Here is a 20,063-nt window from a genome sequence, read left to right as displayed (position 1 = left end):
ATTGTTGAGATGGTTGAAATTTGGCATTCTTGCAATTGTCCTGATGAGTGTGGGATGAAAAGCTTCAGCAACATGTCTCTCTGTTCAGCATGACCTGAGTTCTACACTAAATAAAAACCGAAAGAACTGCGGATGCTGTAAATCATGAACAAAAACAAAGTTGCTGGAAAAGCTCAGCAGGTCTGGCAGCATATGTGAAGGAAAAAGCAGAGTTAATGTTTTGGGTCTGGTGACCCTTCCTCTGAACTGGCTGGGAAGACATCAGTTTATAAGCAGAAAATAGGATGGGGAACGGGGTGGGGAGTAAATGATAGGATAGAACCTTAAGAGAGAAAAAGACAGTTGGACAGACAAAGGAGTTATAATGATTCGGGCTGGGAGGGTGAATAGTTGTTATTGCACAGAGATTCAATGCAGAGATGTGAGAGGTGATGTACTTTGGTTGTAAGAACATTGAATGACAATACAAAATAATGGGCCACAATTCTAAAGAGGATGCAGTAGCAGAGGGACCTGGGTGTATATGTGCACAGATCATTGAAGGTGGCAGGACAGATGGAGAGAGCAGTTAATAAAGTGTACAGTGTTTTCAGCTTTAGTAATAGGGGCATAGAGTACAGGAGCAAAAAGGTGATGTTGAACTTGTATGAGACACTGGTTGGGCCTGAGATGAAGTATTGTGTACAGTTCTGGGCACCACACGATAGGAAGGATGTGAACGCATTGGAGAGAGTGCAGAAGCAATTTCCAAGAATGGTTCCAGGAATGAGAACATCAGTAGTGAGGACAGAATGAAGAAAAGGAACTGTACTGTCTGAAGAGAAAAAGCTGAGAAGAGATCTGTGTGGGCTTGATAGAGTAGATAGGCAGAAACTATTTCTGCTTGGAAAAGAAACAAGAATGTGAAGGCCCAAATTTGTAGTGATGCACAAATGAAGCAAGGGGGATGTGTGAGAATAAAGCTTTTCCACAGAACAATTCGTCAGGGACTGGTATGCACTTCCTGGAAATGAGGTGGAGGCAGGTTCAATGGAGGCATTCAAGAGAGCATTGAATGCTTATAGAGTTTTATAAAAACAGGAGGGGCATGGATAGGCTGAATAGGTAAGGTCTTTTTCCCAGGGTAGGGGAGTCCAAAAATAAGCTTAAGGTGAGGGGAAAGATTTAAAAGGGACTTGAGGGGCAACTTTTTCACAGAGGCTGGTGAACGTATGGAATGAACTGCCAGAGGAAGCGGTAGAGGCGGATATCATTTAAAAGATACAACAAAGTTCTGAGGAAGGGTCACCGGACCCGAAACGCTAACTCTGCTTTCTCCTCCACAGATGCAGCCAGACCTGCTGAGCTTTTCCAGCAACTTTGTTTTTTGTTCCTGATTTACACCATCCACAGTTCTTTTGGCGTTTAATTTAAAAGACGTTTAGACAGGAAAGGTTAAGAGGGAAAAAGAATAGAAATTACTGGAAAACTCAGCAGGTCTGGCAGCTGCTGTGGAGAGAAATCGAGTTGTTTTCAGTGGAGTGACTCTTCCTCGACTGGAAACGTTAACTCTGATTTCTCTCTACAGATACTACCAGACCTGCTGAACTTTTCCAGCGATTTGAATTTTACCTCTGATTTACAACATCTGCAGTTCTTTAGGTTTTTATATGGTTTGAAGGGATATGGGCCAAACGTAAGCAAATGGGACTAGCTTAGTTTGGGAAGCATGGTAGGATGGACGTGTTGGGCCGAAGGGTCCGTTTCCGTGCTGTACGTCTACGCGAGAAAACAGACAATAGCGACCGAGTTCAAAAAAGCTTCAGCCACTGTGGGGTTAACATGGCAGCTCAGAGTGACTAACTTTTCTCTGTTGAAAGAAATTTCCTTAAATTGGTTCAGATTTCTGAAAAGAAAGTCTCTCGCGGGCTGGGATTAAAAAGCTGGTTTTGATTCTCCACCTCTCTCCCCTATATAAAAAATAATACTTTTTTCTCTCTCTGTGAGCCAAATGTCAAACAGTTTGCAAGTGTCAGCCGGCATCCCTCCCTGGTTTTTCGGGTTGATAGGGGTTAAACCAGAGTTCCTCTTTGCCATCCAGCAGAACCTCATGAATTCTTAATCAGGGTGCTGGCAGCATTGAGAATGCTGGCGTGGAAGGCTTTGTGGGTGGGTAGAGTGTGTAAGAGAGAGAGAGAGAGAGAAATTTCTGTACTCGTGACAGTCACGTCTAACTTGTCTGGTAACCCACAGCAACCAGACATGATGTAACACGTAGTTGAACTTGGATTGTGTTTTGAGGGGTTGTGGGGAGGTGGTGGGGGGTGTGGGGGGGAATGGCTTGCAAGGGTGTGGGAGCGATGTTAAGAAACACACAACAGACCAGAGGAATCAATAAGGCACAGTCTGAGCTGAGGATTGAACCGGATCTGCAATGTGGAAAGGCCAGGATTTGAAAGTGGGAAGAGAGGGAAGGGGGGTGATTAATTAGCAGCTGTAAAGTGACACATGGACGATGCGGAGGAATGTACTGACTTCAAGGCATGGTGTAGCTTTCAGCGATTTCTCAGGCTGTTTCGGGAGATGGGGCAAAGTGTGAACGCGTACGGTCTGGGCTTCGGCGGATTTGAATCACTGTGGCCAAACACAGTCTCATCCCCACCCCCACCAAACTACCTGCCAGCCATTTATTTTTGTGGAAGCTTCTATAAAGTAGCATCCGGGCAGCGAAATCACACTTCTCCGTTAGATGGGTTTAGAAGAATGAGAGGGAAGGAGGGATTTCATAGAAACCTGTAACATTCTAACAGGACGAGGCAGGGTAAATGCGGGAGGGATGTTCCCGGGATGCCCAGGACCAGGGGTCACAGTGCAAGCCTACGGACTAGGCCGTTTAGGACTGAGATGAGGAGAAACGCCTTCACCCAGAGAGTGGGATTTTCAGCCACAGAAGGTGGTCGAGGCCAAAACATTGAATGTTTGCAGGAATGAGTTGGGTACAGTTCTTAGGGCTAAAGGGATCAAAGGGTATGGGAGAAAGTGAGAGCATGTGCTGAATTGGATGATCACCCATGATCCTATTGAGTGGTGGAGCAGGCTCAAAGGACTGAATGGCCTAATCCTGCTCCTGTTTTCTGTCTTAAACTTAGCAAAATGTTTAAAAGGACTTTCAGTTAATTTGACCTGGGTGGTCACAGAACTGTTAAGAGACAGAAAGAGATCACTTAGCCCATCATGTGTGTACCAAGCCTACAAATAAGCATTATGGGTTAGTACTATCGTTTTCCTTTGATGAGGCGACCCCACTGTGTTTGCTTTGCAGGGCTTCAATCTATTTGTGTAATTCCCTGTTGACTGCCTCAATTGGACCAGATTCCAGGATATGTGATAGCACTGCAAGCTCAGGGGAGAGGTGGGGTGGGAGCTCAGGGACCCAGGCTGGTGAAGGCACAGCTGCCAGTGATGGAGCAAAGCCAAACAGGCAGGACTGTGAGGTTGCAGGGATTCTGGCAGGTTCAGGGAAAGTTACAGAGCTAGCATATTTTAAATATAGAGGGTGGTGTGGGGGTGATGGGGTGGGTGGGGGATGTGATGGTGGTCTCACCAATGAGGAAGGGGTTGTTACTGCTGGTATAACACCCACCTGAGACCCAGGACTGGCCACAGGGTCCCAGGTCCCAAATGGAAACACGGCCACGGGGAGGGGGGGAGGTCAAGGAAGGGTGGTCAACAGTAAGGGTTATTTGACTGTGTGGGCTTCCCCCCCCCGTCTCCCCCGTCTGATGCTTGGATGCCTCAGTTGGGCTCTAAGTGCCTTTGAACATTGTGGGTGCATTGCCCACCACCCATCTTGTCTGCTCTGAAGCAGTCATGCCCCATCATAGCTCTCCACAATGTGATCCCTCCCTTGCCTGTCCCTGGGTAAACATCAGCACCACAGTGAAGCTCTGAAGTGGGTATGAAGTGTCCCTTTAAGGGATTCAGTTGGTGTTGACTCAATTGCTGTCAACTTGTCCTCTCACCATGAAGTTAATTGGTATGGGGGTGAGGGAAATGGTGGAGTCCCAATTATTTGCACCCCCAACCTTGCAACAGCGAACTCCAGGTGAGGGCATCACATTCCTCCCCGTGATACTGTTAGAAAAGGGAAAAGGATTTGTCTGCAACTGAATCAGGGCAGATTATTCATAGAGTGGTTCCCATTCAAAACATGGACTGTTCCTTAGCTGACAGTTTTGGTCTATTCCATCCCCCACTCCTTTTTCTGGGTTAAGTGACAGTTGTTTGAGTACCCATGAGGCAAAGCATTTCATTTTAATCATTTCATCCAACACTGGTGTTTCTCGCCTCCCCGTTCTTTTCAGTTCCGCGCCCCCCCCCCATCCTGAAATGCTCTTCTGAAGTTGTAGACTCACACTGTGGAAGGATTCTGAAGGCATAGGCAATCTTTGTAGGGACTGAAGGAGAGAGGATGCCATTGAGCCCATGGTCTGTGATCCACTGTTCAGTGCCAGTTGTAGCTGGCACCAGGATACGAGTGATGACGGGATCCTGCATCACAATCAGTCTTGGCATCACAATCTCATTCTCCATCGTCCATACACTAGCAATAGCTAGTCACTGGATAAACAACAGGAACAGACAGGAAATTAGAACAGACATTAAACTTTAAGATACAGGAGCAAAACTGGGCCATTCAGCTCATTGAGACTGTTTCACCATTCAATTGTGGCTGATATGTCTCCCAACCCCATTCTTCTGCTTTCTTCCTGTAATACTTAATCCTCTGATGAATCAAAAACCTATCCATCTCTGTCTTAGATACATTCAATGACTTGAGTATATTCAATGACCACTGCTCTCTGGGAGAGGGAATTCCAAAGACCAATGATCTCCTGAGACAAGAACTTCTTCTACCGCTCCATTTTAAATGGGACACTCCTTATTTTTAAACTGTGCCCCCTCCTTGTACTAGATTCCCCACATGAGGGGAAAATTCCTTTAAACATTTGTCCCCTCAAAACCATAAAGGTTGTTCTTCCAAACTCTAATTGGATAATGAAGATACCATTGGCTTTCAGATGGCAGGAGACTGCAAGGCTGGGCATTTTGAGTGGCTGAAGGGCGTTCTGTTTGTCGGTGTGGGTGAATTTATTGGGATTAAGTCATGTGATGGCACTTGCTGAAATACTTTGGTAATACCAGGGGTCAATTCATGGGTAGTTTTGCTATAACACATGTTTTGTTAACACAAATTGGCTGTAATGCGATTTTTGAGTAGTGGATGCTGTTTGGGTAACACAAACGTTCTGCTGTACATGTGTAGCAATTTTCCTATAATGAGATTCTGTATGCAAGAATGCAACTGTCGTGTTCCAGGAGAATTACCTACATTTATCTGCTGAGCTGATGCTGGAATAACTAACATGAGACCTGTTCATCTCCCTCATAATGCACCCAAACTGTCCTGTTTTGAACACCCCAAATCCCTGCAATCCAAAGAGGTTATTCAGCCCATTAAGTCCTAATGACCCTCTGAAGAGCATCCCATCCAGACCCACCCTAGACTCATCCTATGCTACTCTGTAACCTCACATTTGCTATACCCTTGGCCTACGCATCCCTGAACACGACAGTATGGCCAATCCACCTATCTTGCCCATCTTTGGGCTGTGGGAGGAAATCCACACAGACACAGGAAGAACGTGCAAACTCCACACAGACAGTCACCCAAAGCTGGAAGCAAACTCAGTCCCCAGGGCTGTGAGGCAACAGTGCTAACCACTGAGCCACCATCTACTTCCTTGCTGGTGATAACAGAGGGGCAGAGGTGGAGATTGCTAGCTCATTCTTGTTTGGAAAACGTTTGAACTGTGCGCATGTTGTAGCCAGGTTGCATGTGGTATCTCCAAATTCAAAACCAGACTGTGCCAAGTATGTGATTTAATGAATGGCACTCATTTGGCAATCTTTGTGTAAAAGTGGATGGTAACGTAATTTAGATAAAATAGTACCGTTCTTTAAAAACCAAACAACTTCCTGTCATCCCTCTCCCAGTTCGCTCAGTAGCTCTGATGCGTCAAAATCAAAGTGTAGATGAAAACTGAGCACCCAGAAAATGTTCATGGGCTTAGGGGCACTAGTCAAAGAAGCTAGAGAAGGCAGCCCACTATTGCCTTCTCAAGGGGCAACTAGGAATGGGTAATGAAAGTTGGGCCAAGCCAGTGACAGCCACACCCTACCAGTGAATTAGAAAAGAAAGGTCACTAATTCAAAAATTCAAGAGAAATGTCTTTATCTGGAAAATGTGGAATTTGGTACTGCAGGAAGTAGTTGAGTTGAATAGCACAGTACAAGAGAGCATACATAGCATAGAATAGCATAGACAAGAGAGGTAGAAAATATGGGTGGAAGGAGCCCATGGTCCAGCTGGGCTGAATGGCCTCTTTCTGTACTGTGATTTATATGAGATTTGTCCCATCTGTCAAAGACCCGATGAGCGCTGATTGTCATTCTGGAATGAGCTTTCAGTTTGGGAAAACCTTGCCCAGATGGAGTGAAAGCGCGAGGGCTAGTTTTGCTGTGGAGTTGACCATGGTAGAATATCACGTGGCATTCTTGAGCTCCAGCCATTGTGTGGGACTCAGAGGGACAGGCTTGGAAGCAGTTGTTGGAATGTAGCAAGCTAATGCCTGGCTCAGGGAGATGTTAAAGCTCAGCCATGTCCACTCATGTTGTCAGAAAGGATCCCAAACACCCCCCTCGTAAGAGTCAGTGGAAATTCAGCCATCACCACTATCAAAACTTGCCACTTTCACATCCACTGCCCGCAGCTGGCCTATACATCCATAAAGGAATAGAATCATAGAGACACACAGTGCAGAAGATGCCCTTCAGCCTTTCAGGTCTGCACTGACAATAGAAAAATGATAACTTATTGGCTTTGGAGCTAATGTTCCCTCTAAGGTACATGCCTGGGCCTATATTGTTAAAGTTGTCACTTTCACTGTGGCCTTTGCTGGACATTCCATACACAGACTTTGGGAGCCCACACAACAGCTGGAGGCATTAGATAGAGCCTAGTTTGGAACAAACTGAGGATATTGACAAAACAGTCTGTTTATATTAAACACCTAGCTTTGTCTTGTGTGGTTGGAGGCATGTGCTCTTGCTCTCAGTTGGTGAATATATAGCCGCCAATCTCTATTCTCGTGAGGGAGGTGATAGGAATTTCTGAGTTCTGACTCTTGCTGAAATCCTCTCAATTTAAAATTTTTGTTTGATTTATTATTATCACAAGTACCTTGGTACAGTGAAAAGTTTTGTTTTGAGTGCTGTACAGGCAAACCATACCATACAAAGTGCACAAGGGTAATAGAACAGAGCGAGGAATACAGGCTGCAGAGAAGGTGCTGAAAAGAGTGAAATCAACATTAATGTTAAAAGTTGAGAGGTACAGTCAGAAGTCGAACAACGGCAGGGAAGTAGCTGTTCTTGAATCTGTTGGTACATATGTTTAAGCTTCTGTACCTTTTGCCCAACAGAAGAGGTTGGAAGAGATGATAACCAGGGCGGGAGATGTCATTAGTTACGTAGGCTGCCTTCCTGAGACAGCAAGTATAGATGGAGTCAATGGATGGAAGGTTGGCTTGTGTGATGCACTAGGCTGTGTTCACAACTCTGTAGTTTCTTATGATCTTGGTCAGTGCAGTTGTCATACCAATGCATGATGTATCTGGATAGAATATTTTTTATGGTGCATCTGCAAAAGTTGGTAAGAGTCTTTATAAAAATGCAGAATTTCCTTAACCTCCTGAGGAGTTGAGACATTATTGTGCTTTCTTGACTGTAGCATCAAAGTGGGTGGAGTTGGGGAGAGTCAACTTTACAGTAAGTCAAATGGAGGCAACAAACAAGCTGCAAGGAGGTGATATCAAACCTCAGGTGGCCTTGGTTATCTCACACTTTTCTACCAATGAGGTGCTGAGGCCTATACTGAAATGCTTTCAGAGGGTGGTGAAAATATCACTTGAGCATAACTGTTAAGGTACATATTGGGGACAGAACTATAAAATGCATTTAACCCTGCTTACATCCCCCTGCACTGACTGAAATTCCATGAATCATAAAGCAGAGAGAGGCCATTAAGCCCATCAGGTTGCGCCAACCCTCTGCAGAACATCCCACCCCATAACTCTACATTTACCAGAGTGAACCTAGCTAACCTGCATATTATGGGGCAGTTTAGCATGGCCAATCCACCTAACTGGCACATGTTTGTGATTGCGGGAGGAAACCAGAGCACCCACAGGAAATCCACACAGACATGGGAAGAATGTGCGGACTCCACACAGTCACCCCGGACACCATGAGGTATCAGTGGTAAACACTGTGTCACCATACCACCCACACAGGGCTTTCCTTCTCAATCTTGCCCCATGTCTGGGGTGTGGTGATCCTCAGGTTAAGCTCACCACCAGCTGTCTCTCTAACTCTGATCAGAGAGCAGCCCTATAGTTCTCTAGAATCATGGCAACTTGTAACCAGAAGCCCATGGCATTTTAGATGCAGAAAAGATTTTAATTTCCAGCACTGACATTGTTCAACCTAAAAGCCATATTAAAATTAACATTATTTTTCTGTAAGGAAGTCCTATTTACAAGAAATGAATTGTGTCATTCAGACAACCAGTTAGCGTTCCAATGGAACCGATACTATTTACAAAAGCTTGTTGGCCAAGGCTTTCAATTCCTTACTTGGTCGTTTAATTTGGCCTCGGTCTGGTCGTTGAACCCTTCACCTTTTACCCTTCACTGAGACGGAGAGGGACCACAGTGTTATCACTGCAGCCTCAGCGCTGCCAATACTTGCAAACTTGTTAATGATTCATCCGATTTTGTGCAATTATCTGAGTGCAGGCAAGTCACTGGGGGCCAGGGAATGGAAATTTTGATACCGAAGGAGTCCCTGTTGGCGGTTACTCCAAGACGGAGCAACTCACTCTCATAATAAGAACATGGCTTTAGAAATAGGAGCAAGAGTAGGCCATTTGGCCCATCGGATATGCTTTGCCAGTCAGTACTGTCATGGCTCATTTGATTCAGGCCTCAACTTTTTCCTGTCTGCCCTCCCTTTTCCCCCAAAAAACCCTTGACCCTTCCTTGTCAATACAGCACTCAGCTATGAATGTATTTAAGATCCACCTCCACTACTTGCTGTGGTAGAAAATTACAAAGACTAATGACCCTCTCAGACACCTCAGTTCCTCCTCACCTCCATTTTCAAGAAATGTAAAGTTACTATAATTTGACCAGACTGTAGCGCTTCTGTCCCTCATTAGAGAGAGGGAGAGAGAGACAAAGAAAGTGAGAGATGACAGGTGGGGGTTTAACCTGAGGGTCACCATGCCTCAGGTGAGCGGAGAGATTGAGAAAGAGAGTCCTTTATGGTAACCTCAGCCGGTGATGGGCATTGAACCCACACTGTTAGTGTCATTCAATATCTGGCCAACTTAGCGAACCAAATCAGATACTACTTAATTTTAAACTGTGCTCCTTAGTTTTGGATTCCTGGCTGAGAGGGCATATCCTCTTAGACTTCTTGCTGGCAGAATCTAATATGTTTCAGGAGCATCACATCTCATTCTGCCGTACTTCAGTGTGTGAAAGCCCAACCTTTCCTTATAAGACAAACCCTCTCATCCCAGGAAAAGACTGACTCACCCTCCTTTGAACTGTCTTCCATCGTATGAATGCTCTTCCTTAAGTGACCCAGCTACTCCCCAATGGCTTCAGTGGTTCAAGAAGACAGCCAACCACCACCTCCTCCTCCACGCCAGTCAATGATGGGCAGTTAATGCTGGCCCAGCATCCCATGAATGGATAAAATGCAATAAAGGAGGCCAAAACTGTACTCAAGATGTAGTCTCACCAATGTCCTGCACTGCCGTAGCACCTACTCCATTCTACTTGAACACGAGCACGAGAATTAGAAGCAAGAGTAGGCCATTCAGCCCCTGAGGCCGGCTCCGTCATTTAATAAAGTGATGATCGATCTGATTGTGGCCTCAACTCCACTTCCCTGGCCCCAGCCCCACACACCCTCATCCTGATCTCCTCATCAAGGAACATTCGGTCAAAAAGACCAACATCTCCATTCACCTTCTCATTTACTTGTAACATATTGCGAGGCAACATAGTAATTCAACCAATGTCCGCCCCTTTCCCTGTATACTTTCATTTGTTCTTTCTTTAGTTGTTTGCCAAAATCGTTCTCAAATTATGGGATTAATGGAATTTCAGTTGGCATGCCCAGGTCAGGGGTGGGGGTAGAGAGAGAGAGATTTCTTTCTGATTCATTCTTGGATGTGGGTGAATCTGGCCAGGCCACTGTTTTTTTATCCATCCTTAATTGCTCCACAGTTAAGAGTCAAGCAAGTGGGACTGGAATCACATGGAGATCAGACTGGGTAAAGAAAATATTATCCTTGCCTAAAGGGAGATTAGTGAACCAGATGGGTTTTCCCCAACAATTGACAATAGTTTCATGGTCGTCATTAAACTCTTAATTCCAGAATTTTCATTGAGTTCATCTGCCGTGGCATGATTTGACCCCCAGTACATTACCTGGGTCACCGGATTAATAGTCAAACAATAATACCATAAAAAGAGGGAGTGAGAAGAAGTACAGACTGAGAAATAAATCACAGGCATTTGATTTTTAATCTCAGGCAAACGCTATCTAAATGCAGAGGTAACATGTACTATGGTAATATGTACTCTGATGAAGGGTCTAGGCCCGAAACGTCAGCTTTTGTGCTCCTGAGATGCTGCTTGGCCTGCTGTGTTCATCCAGCCTCACATTTTATTATCTTGGAATCTCCAGCATCTGCAGTCCCCATTATCTCATGTACTATATTTCTGTTTGTCCCTTCAAGTACAGGTGAACAGCACTCATTAAAGTCGTTAATGTAAGTGTAAGGGCCAACAGCACTCCCAAGTTCATCAACAGATGCAGCTGACTAGTTTTTAGAGGCTCCTTATGTAATGTTTGCACTGAGGCTACATCAGCCGTAACTAGTTGGTTCAATGAATCATACAGTACAGAAGAGGCCCTCCTAAGCCAGTTAAGACTCTCCAAGCGAAGTTCGTCGAGCGGTTGGGGGCTGCTGTGTTTTTAGTTACAGATTCATTAAAGTACCCCTCAGCCACTGTCTGTAACAGTGAATTGAGAGAGAGAGAGATGGTGGGGGGGGGCGGTGGGAATGAAGGAAGAGGTTTGCCAGGGAGATTTCACAGCTCTGCCCCCTTTCGGTGTCCATTTAATGGAGAAACAGCAGCCCCTGGTGGCAAGCTAAGCAATCGCAGAGGCCTCGGGGCAGCGTTAGGACAGAGTGCAAGACAAATTAGAAACAGATTACAAGCACCTTCCGCAAATATTTCAAGCCAGGCATTCACTGTCGATGTCAGATTCCAATCCCAGATGCAATTATTTACGAGCATTGAGAGGATTTATTATGTGCAAAGAATCTTCTGGAGGATTTTTGTTGTTTTGGGTGGTTTTCCCTTGCCCCGGGAGTGGGTCTGGTTTCATACTGACTTTAACAAGCCTCGTGGTTCTCTGCGCCAGTTGCTGAGAACCGGGGTGACAATAAACAATAGGTGCAGGAGTAGGCCATTCGGCCTTGCGAGCCAGCACCACCTTGTTGATGTGTTAAACCAAGACTCTATTCCCCAGCTCATTAAAACCAAGAACAGTATCATTCTGGCCAAGAAAAGCAAAGGTGGTGGGGTGGGGAGCTTTCTCCAATAAATTTAACCCTCAGACAGCGGCGTGGGTCATCAAGTCATCGTTACTGGTGGGATCTTGCTATGCGCACGTGGGCTGCTACTTCCCCACAAGCACAACAGTGACTGCAAAGGGCTTTGGGCCATCTCAAGACTCAAACAGACACAGGATAAGCAGATGGGAGGCACCCTGTTGCCTGGATGAGTGCAGCTCATAAAGAAGCTCAACACCATCCAGGACAAAGCAGCCCCCGCTTGATTGGCACCACATCCACAAGCATCCACTCCCTCCAACACCGATGCTCAGCAGCAGCAGTGTGTACCATCTACAAGATGCACTGCAAATATTTACTAAAAATTCTCAAACAGCACCTTCCAAACCAACGACCACTTCCATCCAGAAGAACAAGAGCAACAGATACAGGGGAATGCCACCGCCTGCAAGTTCCCTTCCAAGCCACTCACCATGCTGACTTGGAAATATATTGCAGATCGTTCATTGTTGCTGGGTCAAAATCGTTGAATTCCCTGCTTAACCACATTGTGGGTCAACCCACTGCAGGTGGACTGCAGTGGTTCAAGAAGGCAGTTCACCCCCACCTTCTCAAGGGCAACTAGAGACGGGCAATAAATGCTGGCCCAGACAGCACTGCCCACATCCCACAAAATGAATAAATAAAAACAAATCCATGTTGGTTCACTAGGACTTTGGCATTGAAATTGGCAGACCGTCTTGCCTCCTTTCCCCCTCTCCATACCCATGGTCCATATCCATTTCCCATGCCCCCTTTCCATTGCCCACTCATGTAGCAATGTACTGTGCACAGAACCAAGGGACTGATAGCTGGATGAGTGGAATAAAAACATAGCATTCAGAACTCTATTTCCAAATAAATTGCTGTTCCTACAATTTTAGCAGCATTTAACAGGTCACAAACAGAAATTGCTGGAGAAACTCAGCAGGTCTGGCAGCATCTTTGGACAGGAAAGCAGAGCTAACATTTCAGGTTGAGTGACCTCTTCATCAGCACTTTACACTCCCCATGGACTGCAGTAGTTTAGGAAAGCAGCTCACCCCACCGCCTTCTGGCCAGCTAGCAACATACCATGAATGAATTAAAAAACGTCTTCCTTGTTCCTTAGTAAGTCAAAGGAATCAAGTCCAGACCTGAAAGTTGAAAAGAGACAAATAAGGAAGGTATTATGTAGCAAGGGCTTGGGTTTTAATTAATTCACAAGAGGAAACAGAGATTGTAGGGTTATAAAAGAAAGGCGAACCTGTGAATTTTGATTTTTGTGTGAAATAGAGAAGAGAATGGTCACTTTGCATTTGCGAGGAACAAGAGCAGGAAGCTTAGGAAAACTCAGTCATTACAAGTATGGACTAGAGCAGGAATAGAAGGTGGTATGGTGGCTCAGTGGACAGCACTGCTGCCTCACAGAGCTGGGGACCCAGCTTCGACTTCACCCTCGGTTGACTGGAGTTTGTACGTTCTTGTCTTGTCTTTGTGGGTTTCCTCTGGGACTGTCATTTCCTCCCATAGTCCAAAGATGTGCAAGCAGATTAGATATGGGGATAGATTGGGGTGGATGGGTCTTTATGGGGTGCTCTTTGGAGGGTTGTTAAGTGCCAAATGGCCTCTTTCTACACTGTAGGGATTCACAGAGGGAGGGATGAGGGTATGGTGAGGTAGCAAACGCTTCTCACCATGTCCCAGCCCTGGCTGTGAGGAAGCTTCATTGAGGTTCCTGTGCATGTTAGCATGGTGATCGCTCCTATTTCTGTTTCACTCCCTTATTGGGATCTTGGATGGAGTAATGGTCCCGCAGACGGCAGAGTTAAGGAACGGCAAGGAACAGCATCTAAGTGTTTTTGAATTCTCCCAATCCCACCAACAGTCAGTGCTCAGTTCATCAATCAGAAATTTCATCCAAGGTTTATCTCACAAATCAGGGTAGACCATCATACTAGTGGTTCCATGCCAATTACAATATTTCCACTACAGTTGTATGTAAAGGAGACGTAGTTGGACCGTGGAGGCTGCTGCTTATTAAATACAATTGTTTTCTGTGTCTAGCATTTATCATGACCATGGAATATCCCGAATTGTTGGGCTGTCAAGGGAGTGACTCCATTCCTTTTCAAAGCCAGCCCCTTGGTTGGTAGCAACAAGGTTAATTTTTAAAGGATCCTTTCTCTTGTGGATATATTTGCCCCATATCCAAGTGAATTTTGTGTTTTAAAAGGAACCAATTTAGGGCAGGCTCTCTTGAAAGAGTTTAATCATTACTGAAGGTGAGAAGAATTAGTGACTCAATACACATACACACAGGAACGGTCAGTCAAAATGATAAAAGTTAAAAAAAAAGATATCAGTTTCTGTACTGAGTGGTTAGTAGAAATTGCAGCCATATCAGTGGAGGTTACCAGCAGAATTGACATTGGTAGTTGAAAAATCAGTCCCACAAGTCCTAATTTTGCAAATCAGTTGAGATTCTATAGTTTGATTCCTTTCATCTGTGATTTAGTTTCAACATTGAGGGTGAGGACGTTGTCTTGTTTCCTTCTATCTGGCTGCCAGCTAGCTGCCTTTTAGCACTAGAGTAAGAGATATTTTTACTTGCAGTTCAAGGGTGACTAGCAGTAGAGTTGAAACTGTCTTTTTGATACTGTCCTTATGTATTCGTCAAAGGGAAAAATACAAAATGTGCTTGCCGTTTATGAGACTATATGCAAGGGACAGTTTGCTGTTGAACAGAGGGTTGTAACGCCTCATTATTTTAGGAATCATAAGAGCTCAGAGTTCAATGTATTTTGACTTGCCTCTTTCCCACCTCCTACTTTCCTCATGAAGGGCTGTTTGAAGTTTTCGCCACAGCTGCAGGTGTGTAATTGCATAGGGCACTATTCCAGACTTAACGTACACTCACAGCCATCAAACAAACACATCTTGCTTGATATGGAAATGGGAAATGCCTACAATACTTTGCGCACCACACAGTGGTCCTGACACACTGTTGGGTACAATGTATTGTGTACCAATAACTGGTCAGTTTCTGCAAGGCTTGACATTTCTAATGCATACTGCAGAAGGACATTGCATCCTCTGGTCAGATCCAAACTCTAGACTTTCTGACTTTGAGTCCTTAATCAGCCAAATAGGCTTCAGGTCCCAGTGCCATCAGAGCTCTGGCTTTGTACAGTGACTCCCTTGTAACTGGGGTTGATTAGCTCACTTCGCTGGATGGCTGGTTTGTGACACTACCAACATGGATTCAATTCTTGAACAGGTTGAGGTTATCATGACTGACTGTCCACTTGCCTGAAATATGGTGACCCTCAGGTTAAACCACTATTAGTGATCTGTCTTTAATGAGAGAGCAATCCCACAGTCCAGGAAGTCTCTGGCGATTTTACCTTTATCATTATAACTCCTTATTTTCTTGTGGGAGAGTGAACAAAGTCTCAATTCATGAGCTGCTCAGTGCGTTTCCTGAACTGCCTGTGGAATAACGTGTGCATTTGCAACATGTGCAGTATGACTTGGCTGCTCTTCCAAGTGCCTCCACACCGGATCACGAGAAGGAGCAGCACTGACTATGATAAAAACGCAGAGAAACAAGCAGGAGGCCATTCAGCCCCTTCAGCATGTTCTGTCATTCAATTAAAGCCTGGTTGATCTGCATTAACCATTGGTTCCATCACCCCTCATACCCTTGCCAAAGATGAATCCATCAATATCATTCAGTAATACTGGTTGCAGACACAAATGTTGTGCATTAATTTTAGCGATCAGCAAAGTGAACAAGGCTGTTGGGTCCAAGGCCCCTGGCACTGCCCCGTCAGAGGGAGAAATCAAAGGATGGAGGATCAGAAAGACCCTCAGAAACATGAGAACCATCCAAGGCCCAGACTCAATAACCACCTTCCCCTTCCTTCTGCCCCACTCCACCCACTGCTAAGATAATGAATCCTTCATTGCCCCAACATCAGTAATTTCCAGCAAATTCCAAAACTGACCAACCTTTCGGCAAATCCATCAGCCAAAGTTGGCTGATAAACACATACAGATGACAATGTCAATCCTTCCTGTTCATTTAATTAGGAGGATCTATCCAGTGAACTGGTCTAACTGGTTAACGAGTCCCTTTGAATAGGAAATGATTAAATTTCTATCAGCAGTAGTGTTGTCAGATTAGTAATTATAGTCAAAGTCAAACATTATTGAGATGCTCTGACAAGAGCAAGTATGGGTGAGTATTGTCTGTGGAATGCCAGTGGGCAGGACTGATGCAGTGTACAAAAACTGAAACGGCTGGAGAAACTCAGCAGGTCCAGCAGCTTTGGTGGAGAGGAAGCAGAGTTAACATTTTTGGTCCAGTGGCCCTTCTTCCAGCATCTGCAGATCTTTGGTTTGTCGTGATCTAGGGTAGACGGGTATTTTATAATCGCTTCAGGGAAGGGTACAGGCACCTACTCAAAACCAGAAATAAGGTGGAAAATTGGGGAGGATCTCTCTATGGGGGAGGAGTTACAGATTGAATTGTGAAACAGAGTTGTTGAAATGGATGGTACAAGCAGGTACAGGAGAAAACTACACTTTGTACAGCTAAGGAAACAATTATGATTCAATATCCAGGTTGGAAATCTGACTGCAGCTGACACAGTGTGTTGCCAAAAGATATGGAGCTTTCAGGGCAGGAATTCTGTCTGTAGGCCATGTTCTGAGTAAGGACAGTCACACTTGCAGTTTAAGCCTCCCCTCATGTTTTCGTACAGCAAATGGTCACATTTTCCCTGGCTGCATGCTTAAGCTGTCCAGATCGTCTATAAAATATGACACTTCACTTTAGATGTTGGAGCTATGACACTGGTTGATGCATTTTATTCATAGGGCTCTAAAATATCTCCTCCGTGCTGTTGCTCTGACTTTTAGCCCCTTCTACAGTGTCTTTCACTTTTCTCTAAGTCTGCACCCAGGCTCAACCAATCAAGCACAGTGGATGTCAATTGTCACATAATCAAACACCAAACAATTGAACACTTCTTTTACGCACTTGGGTCAACTACTGGGTTGTAGTTTATTAAGCTTGCAGTCAGTCAGAAAGTGCAGTACCCAGAGGTATGGCTGTTGACCGTTCGAAAGGTGTAGAATGTATTGTTAGATACATATGGAGAGAAATATACAATGTTAATGTAGCTAAGCAGAGAATAATCCAAAGAGTAGTTAATTTCTTTAGACCTCTCTTCAATTTTTTCCCTTTCTATTGAATTTTATCTAAGTGTTCCCTCTGTTGGAAAATTTACCTTGCGTTTAGAGATAGAATGTATTGGAGTGGATTCCCTGACTGTAAATTAATTCTGAACCATTGGAAAGGATGTAGCAAGCATTTTCTTGATGCACTTGATTCCCACCGACTTGCATTGGGAGCAGTTCTGAAAAGATTTACTCGTTCCTGAGATGAGGGGGTTTGTTTTAGGATGAAAATTCAAAGAGGTCAGACAATCAGAGTTCAGCCAAATGAGAGGTGATCATACTGAAGCTCTGACAGGGTAGATGCCGAAAGGATGTTTCACCTCATGAAGGAATTCACAGCAGGAGGAATGGTTTTAATCTCCCACTTATGATGATGAGCAATTTTTTTCTCTCTTAGAACCTGGAATTCTGTTCCACAAGGACCGTTGCTGGTCATTGAGTATGGACAGAATTTTGATTGACAAGAAAGTCAAGGCTTTTGGGGAGGCTCCCTCTGAGCTGATTGAAGGGTTGGCTCAGCTGGTAGACCAATGGACTTGCAGTCCTGGAAGTTGCTGCCACACATTGACATTGGAGAGCCTCAGAATGAGAGAAAAGGTAGAAAGGAAGGTGGGGTCAAGTCCACAATCAGTTCAAATCTTTATTAAGTGGTAGACTGGGCTCGGGGGGCTGAATGGCCTACTCTTGATTAAGAGGTTAAATTGACAGTCGACTCAGGTGTACAGCGACTGCCAGTGTCGCCCAGAGAGATCACGGATCAGAGCAACACGTGCATTTGAGGGGCTGGGGGAGTGAGGGAGCCACTCTGCTGTATAATATAACTTGAGATTGTTTCTACCTGATAATGAGGGCCAGAACTGGGAAATGCTGGACTCCTGACATTGACAATCTTTGCTCAGATGAATAAAATGCTCACAAAGCAAAAAATGGAGAAAGCAAAGTTTTTGTTTGAAAGAAAATGCAGAAGTCCCCTTCAGATGACTGACTGAGCTGAGATGGACCAGTCCTTCTGTACCTGCCCTTGTTGATAATTTTCTGTCTTCTTTTCCTGGTCTCTCCACAGTCTTGGTTCCTCTGATAGATTCGAACCTGTCCCAATGAGCAGCGACAAGACCATCTGATACCTTCCTTGACAGAAGTAAAAATTGACAGAGAGAGAGAAAGAGAGAAAAGAGAGAGAGAAAGAGGGGGGAGGGAAACGACATCATCGCTGAACACTGGGAACAGAAACAGCAACCATCTGAGATGACTCAGACACGTTCAAGGAAGGAAACAAAAATATACAAACCAGTTCAGAATGATCTCTCCAACCATATAGGAATCGATTTTTCCACTCAAATTGGCACCCAATACCGTCACACATTGTGCAGTGTAACGTGGCTTTGAGTTTGGTGGGAGCGTTTAACGTTTGCATTTTATAAGGACCGTGATTTTAACCTGTATAGCCAGTATTAAGTGAAAAGGGTAAAAGTTACAGTGGACTTATAGCACGCCAGAAAGATGGTACACAATCAAACCCAGAATTGACGTTTTTTTTAAAGAAAGGAAACACACTACAATCTGCAATGCAAACGCGACTATTATCTTTATAAGTGCCTCGTTCAGTATACATCAAATGCATTAAAGGTTGCATAAATGTATTCAAATATTTATAAATATATAGAAACTATACAAGAATAGACTCAAATAGTTATTCCAGCCCCAATTATCCCACCAAGATGTGCTACAGTCACTCAAAATGTAGTCTACATTGGACCGCCTTAACCATTAAAATTAAAAGCGACCTGGATTTTTGGCCATTTCCCCCACACTGGGCAATTGAGGCGATGTCCATCAGGGGGCAGTGAAGGTAGCCCTCTCAATGACATGCCCTTGATCTCAGTGAGACTTTGGGAAAGGGGGTGGAGGGGAGGGGGTGGTTTGTCAGGAACCAACTAGTCGCAAGGACCAGTGGAGGACTCAACGGCTGTAGTTGTTGTAAGCGCTGATCTTTCACCTTCTCCTCAACACAGGAAACTCTAGTAGGACACTCAACACCATCAGTCCTTTCTGCTCTCCCACCCCACCTAACTGCATCACCTTCACTGCCCATTGCCCATGCAGGGAGAAGATTCCTGCTATTTAAAGGGAGGGGGATCAAAGAGCCTTCAAAGGGGTAAGAGGTTGGGGGGGGGGGGGGAATGAGGTCGAACACCGTGGAAGGTGTAACAAGAAAGGGAAAAGGGCATGGATCAGAGCAAAGGTAATAGAGAGATCAGGCACCAGCCCCCAAGATTGCACCCCCTCCTCAAAATGGAACACACAGGTGTAGACGGACGGACAGGTTTTAAGCTAGCAATCTTTTTCATCCCCTCCCTAGTGACTTTCCTTGAGTCTTTAAGGTGTAGATGAACCTTCCACCAAATGGAAAGCCAAGTGATACGAGTCCACAATGACTGGGTAACTGTTCACATGGAACTCTGTGAAGGAGGCATGCTCATTGACAGAAATTCCGCACCCTGTCCAGGTTCGCTTACTCTGCCCACCCACCACAAAAAAGGGTCGCTCGTATTATCCATCCCCAACCTGATGTCGAAACAGAGAGGGACAAGAAGAATGGGGAGGGAGTGGGGTGGCTAAAGAAGGAGAGAGTGGGACATGGAGAAAGAAGGGAACAGGTGTGTTGGCTTTACACATGGTCCGATTCCCCAGCGCCACCTGACGTTGTATCCACAGCAAGGAGACCAACCTGGAGCTGATGTGTGTCCTTCCCAAGGTGTAGTCTACCCATCAACTGCATAGTACAGACTCTATAGCACCCCTTCCCCAGATCGGCTAGTGGCGGTGGGGATAATGGAAGGGGAGGGGTATAGAGGGTGGGTAGATGAGGGAGGGGTGGAGGTGGATGTAAACGAGGATTGGGTAGAGGGTGGGGGTTGATATGAATAGGGTGTAGGTCAGTGGGGAGGGCAGGGTGGGGGGTAGGTGGGTGGGAAGATCATTATTAGATCCTAACTTACACACTTGAATTTTGATTGGGCAAAAGTTATCATGTAGTAGT

General features: G+C 45.1%; 1 protein-coding gene across 10 annotated transcripts in view; it reads left to right on the top strand.

The window, feature by feature from the left end:
• Positions 1-19,194, top strand: part of nfixb (nuclear factor I/Xb) — a 641,619-nt gene extending 622,425 nt beyond the window's left edge. For all 10 annotated transcript variants that reach the window (XM_048522060.2, XM_048522059.2, XM_048522062.2 and 7 more), the window contains one exon: positions 18,087-19,194. In XM_048522060.2, coding sequence (XP_048378017.1) covers positions 18,087-18,101 — 15 coding nt within the window. In that variant the 3' untranslated portion in view covers positions 18,102-19,194. The remainder of the gene's footprint in view (positions 1-18,086) is intronic.
• The last annotated feature ends 869 nt before the right edge of the window (positions 19,195-20,063 follow it).

The sequence above is a fragment of the Stegostoma tigrinum genome, chromosome 35, assembly GCF_030684315.1.
Source record: "Stegostoma tigrinum isolate sSteTig4 chromosome 35, sSteTig4.hap1, whole genome shotgun sequence".
Classification (NCBI taxonomy): Eukaryota; Metazoa; Chordata; class Chondrichthyes; order Orectolobiformes; family Stegostomatidae; genus Stegostoma; species Stegostoma tigrinum.
Note: the sequence above shows the minus strand (reverse complement) of the source record. Positions and strands in the feature narration are given on the sequence as shown.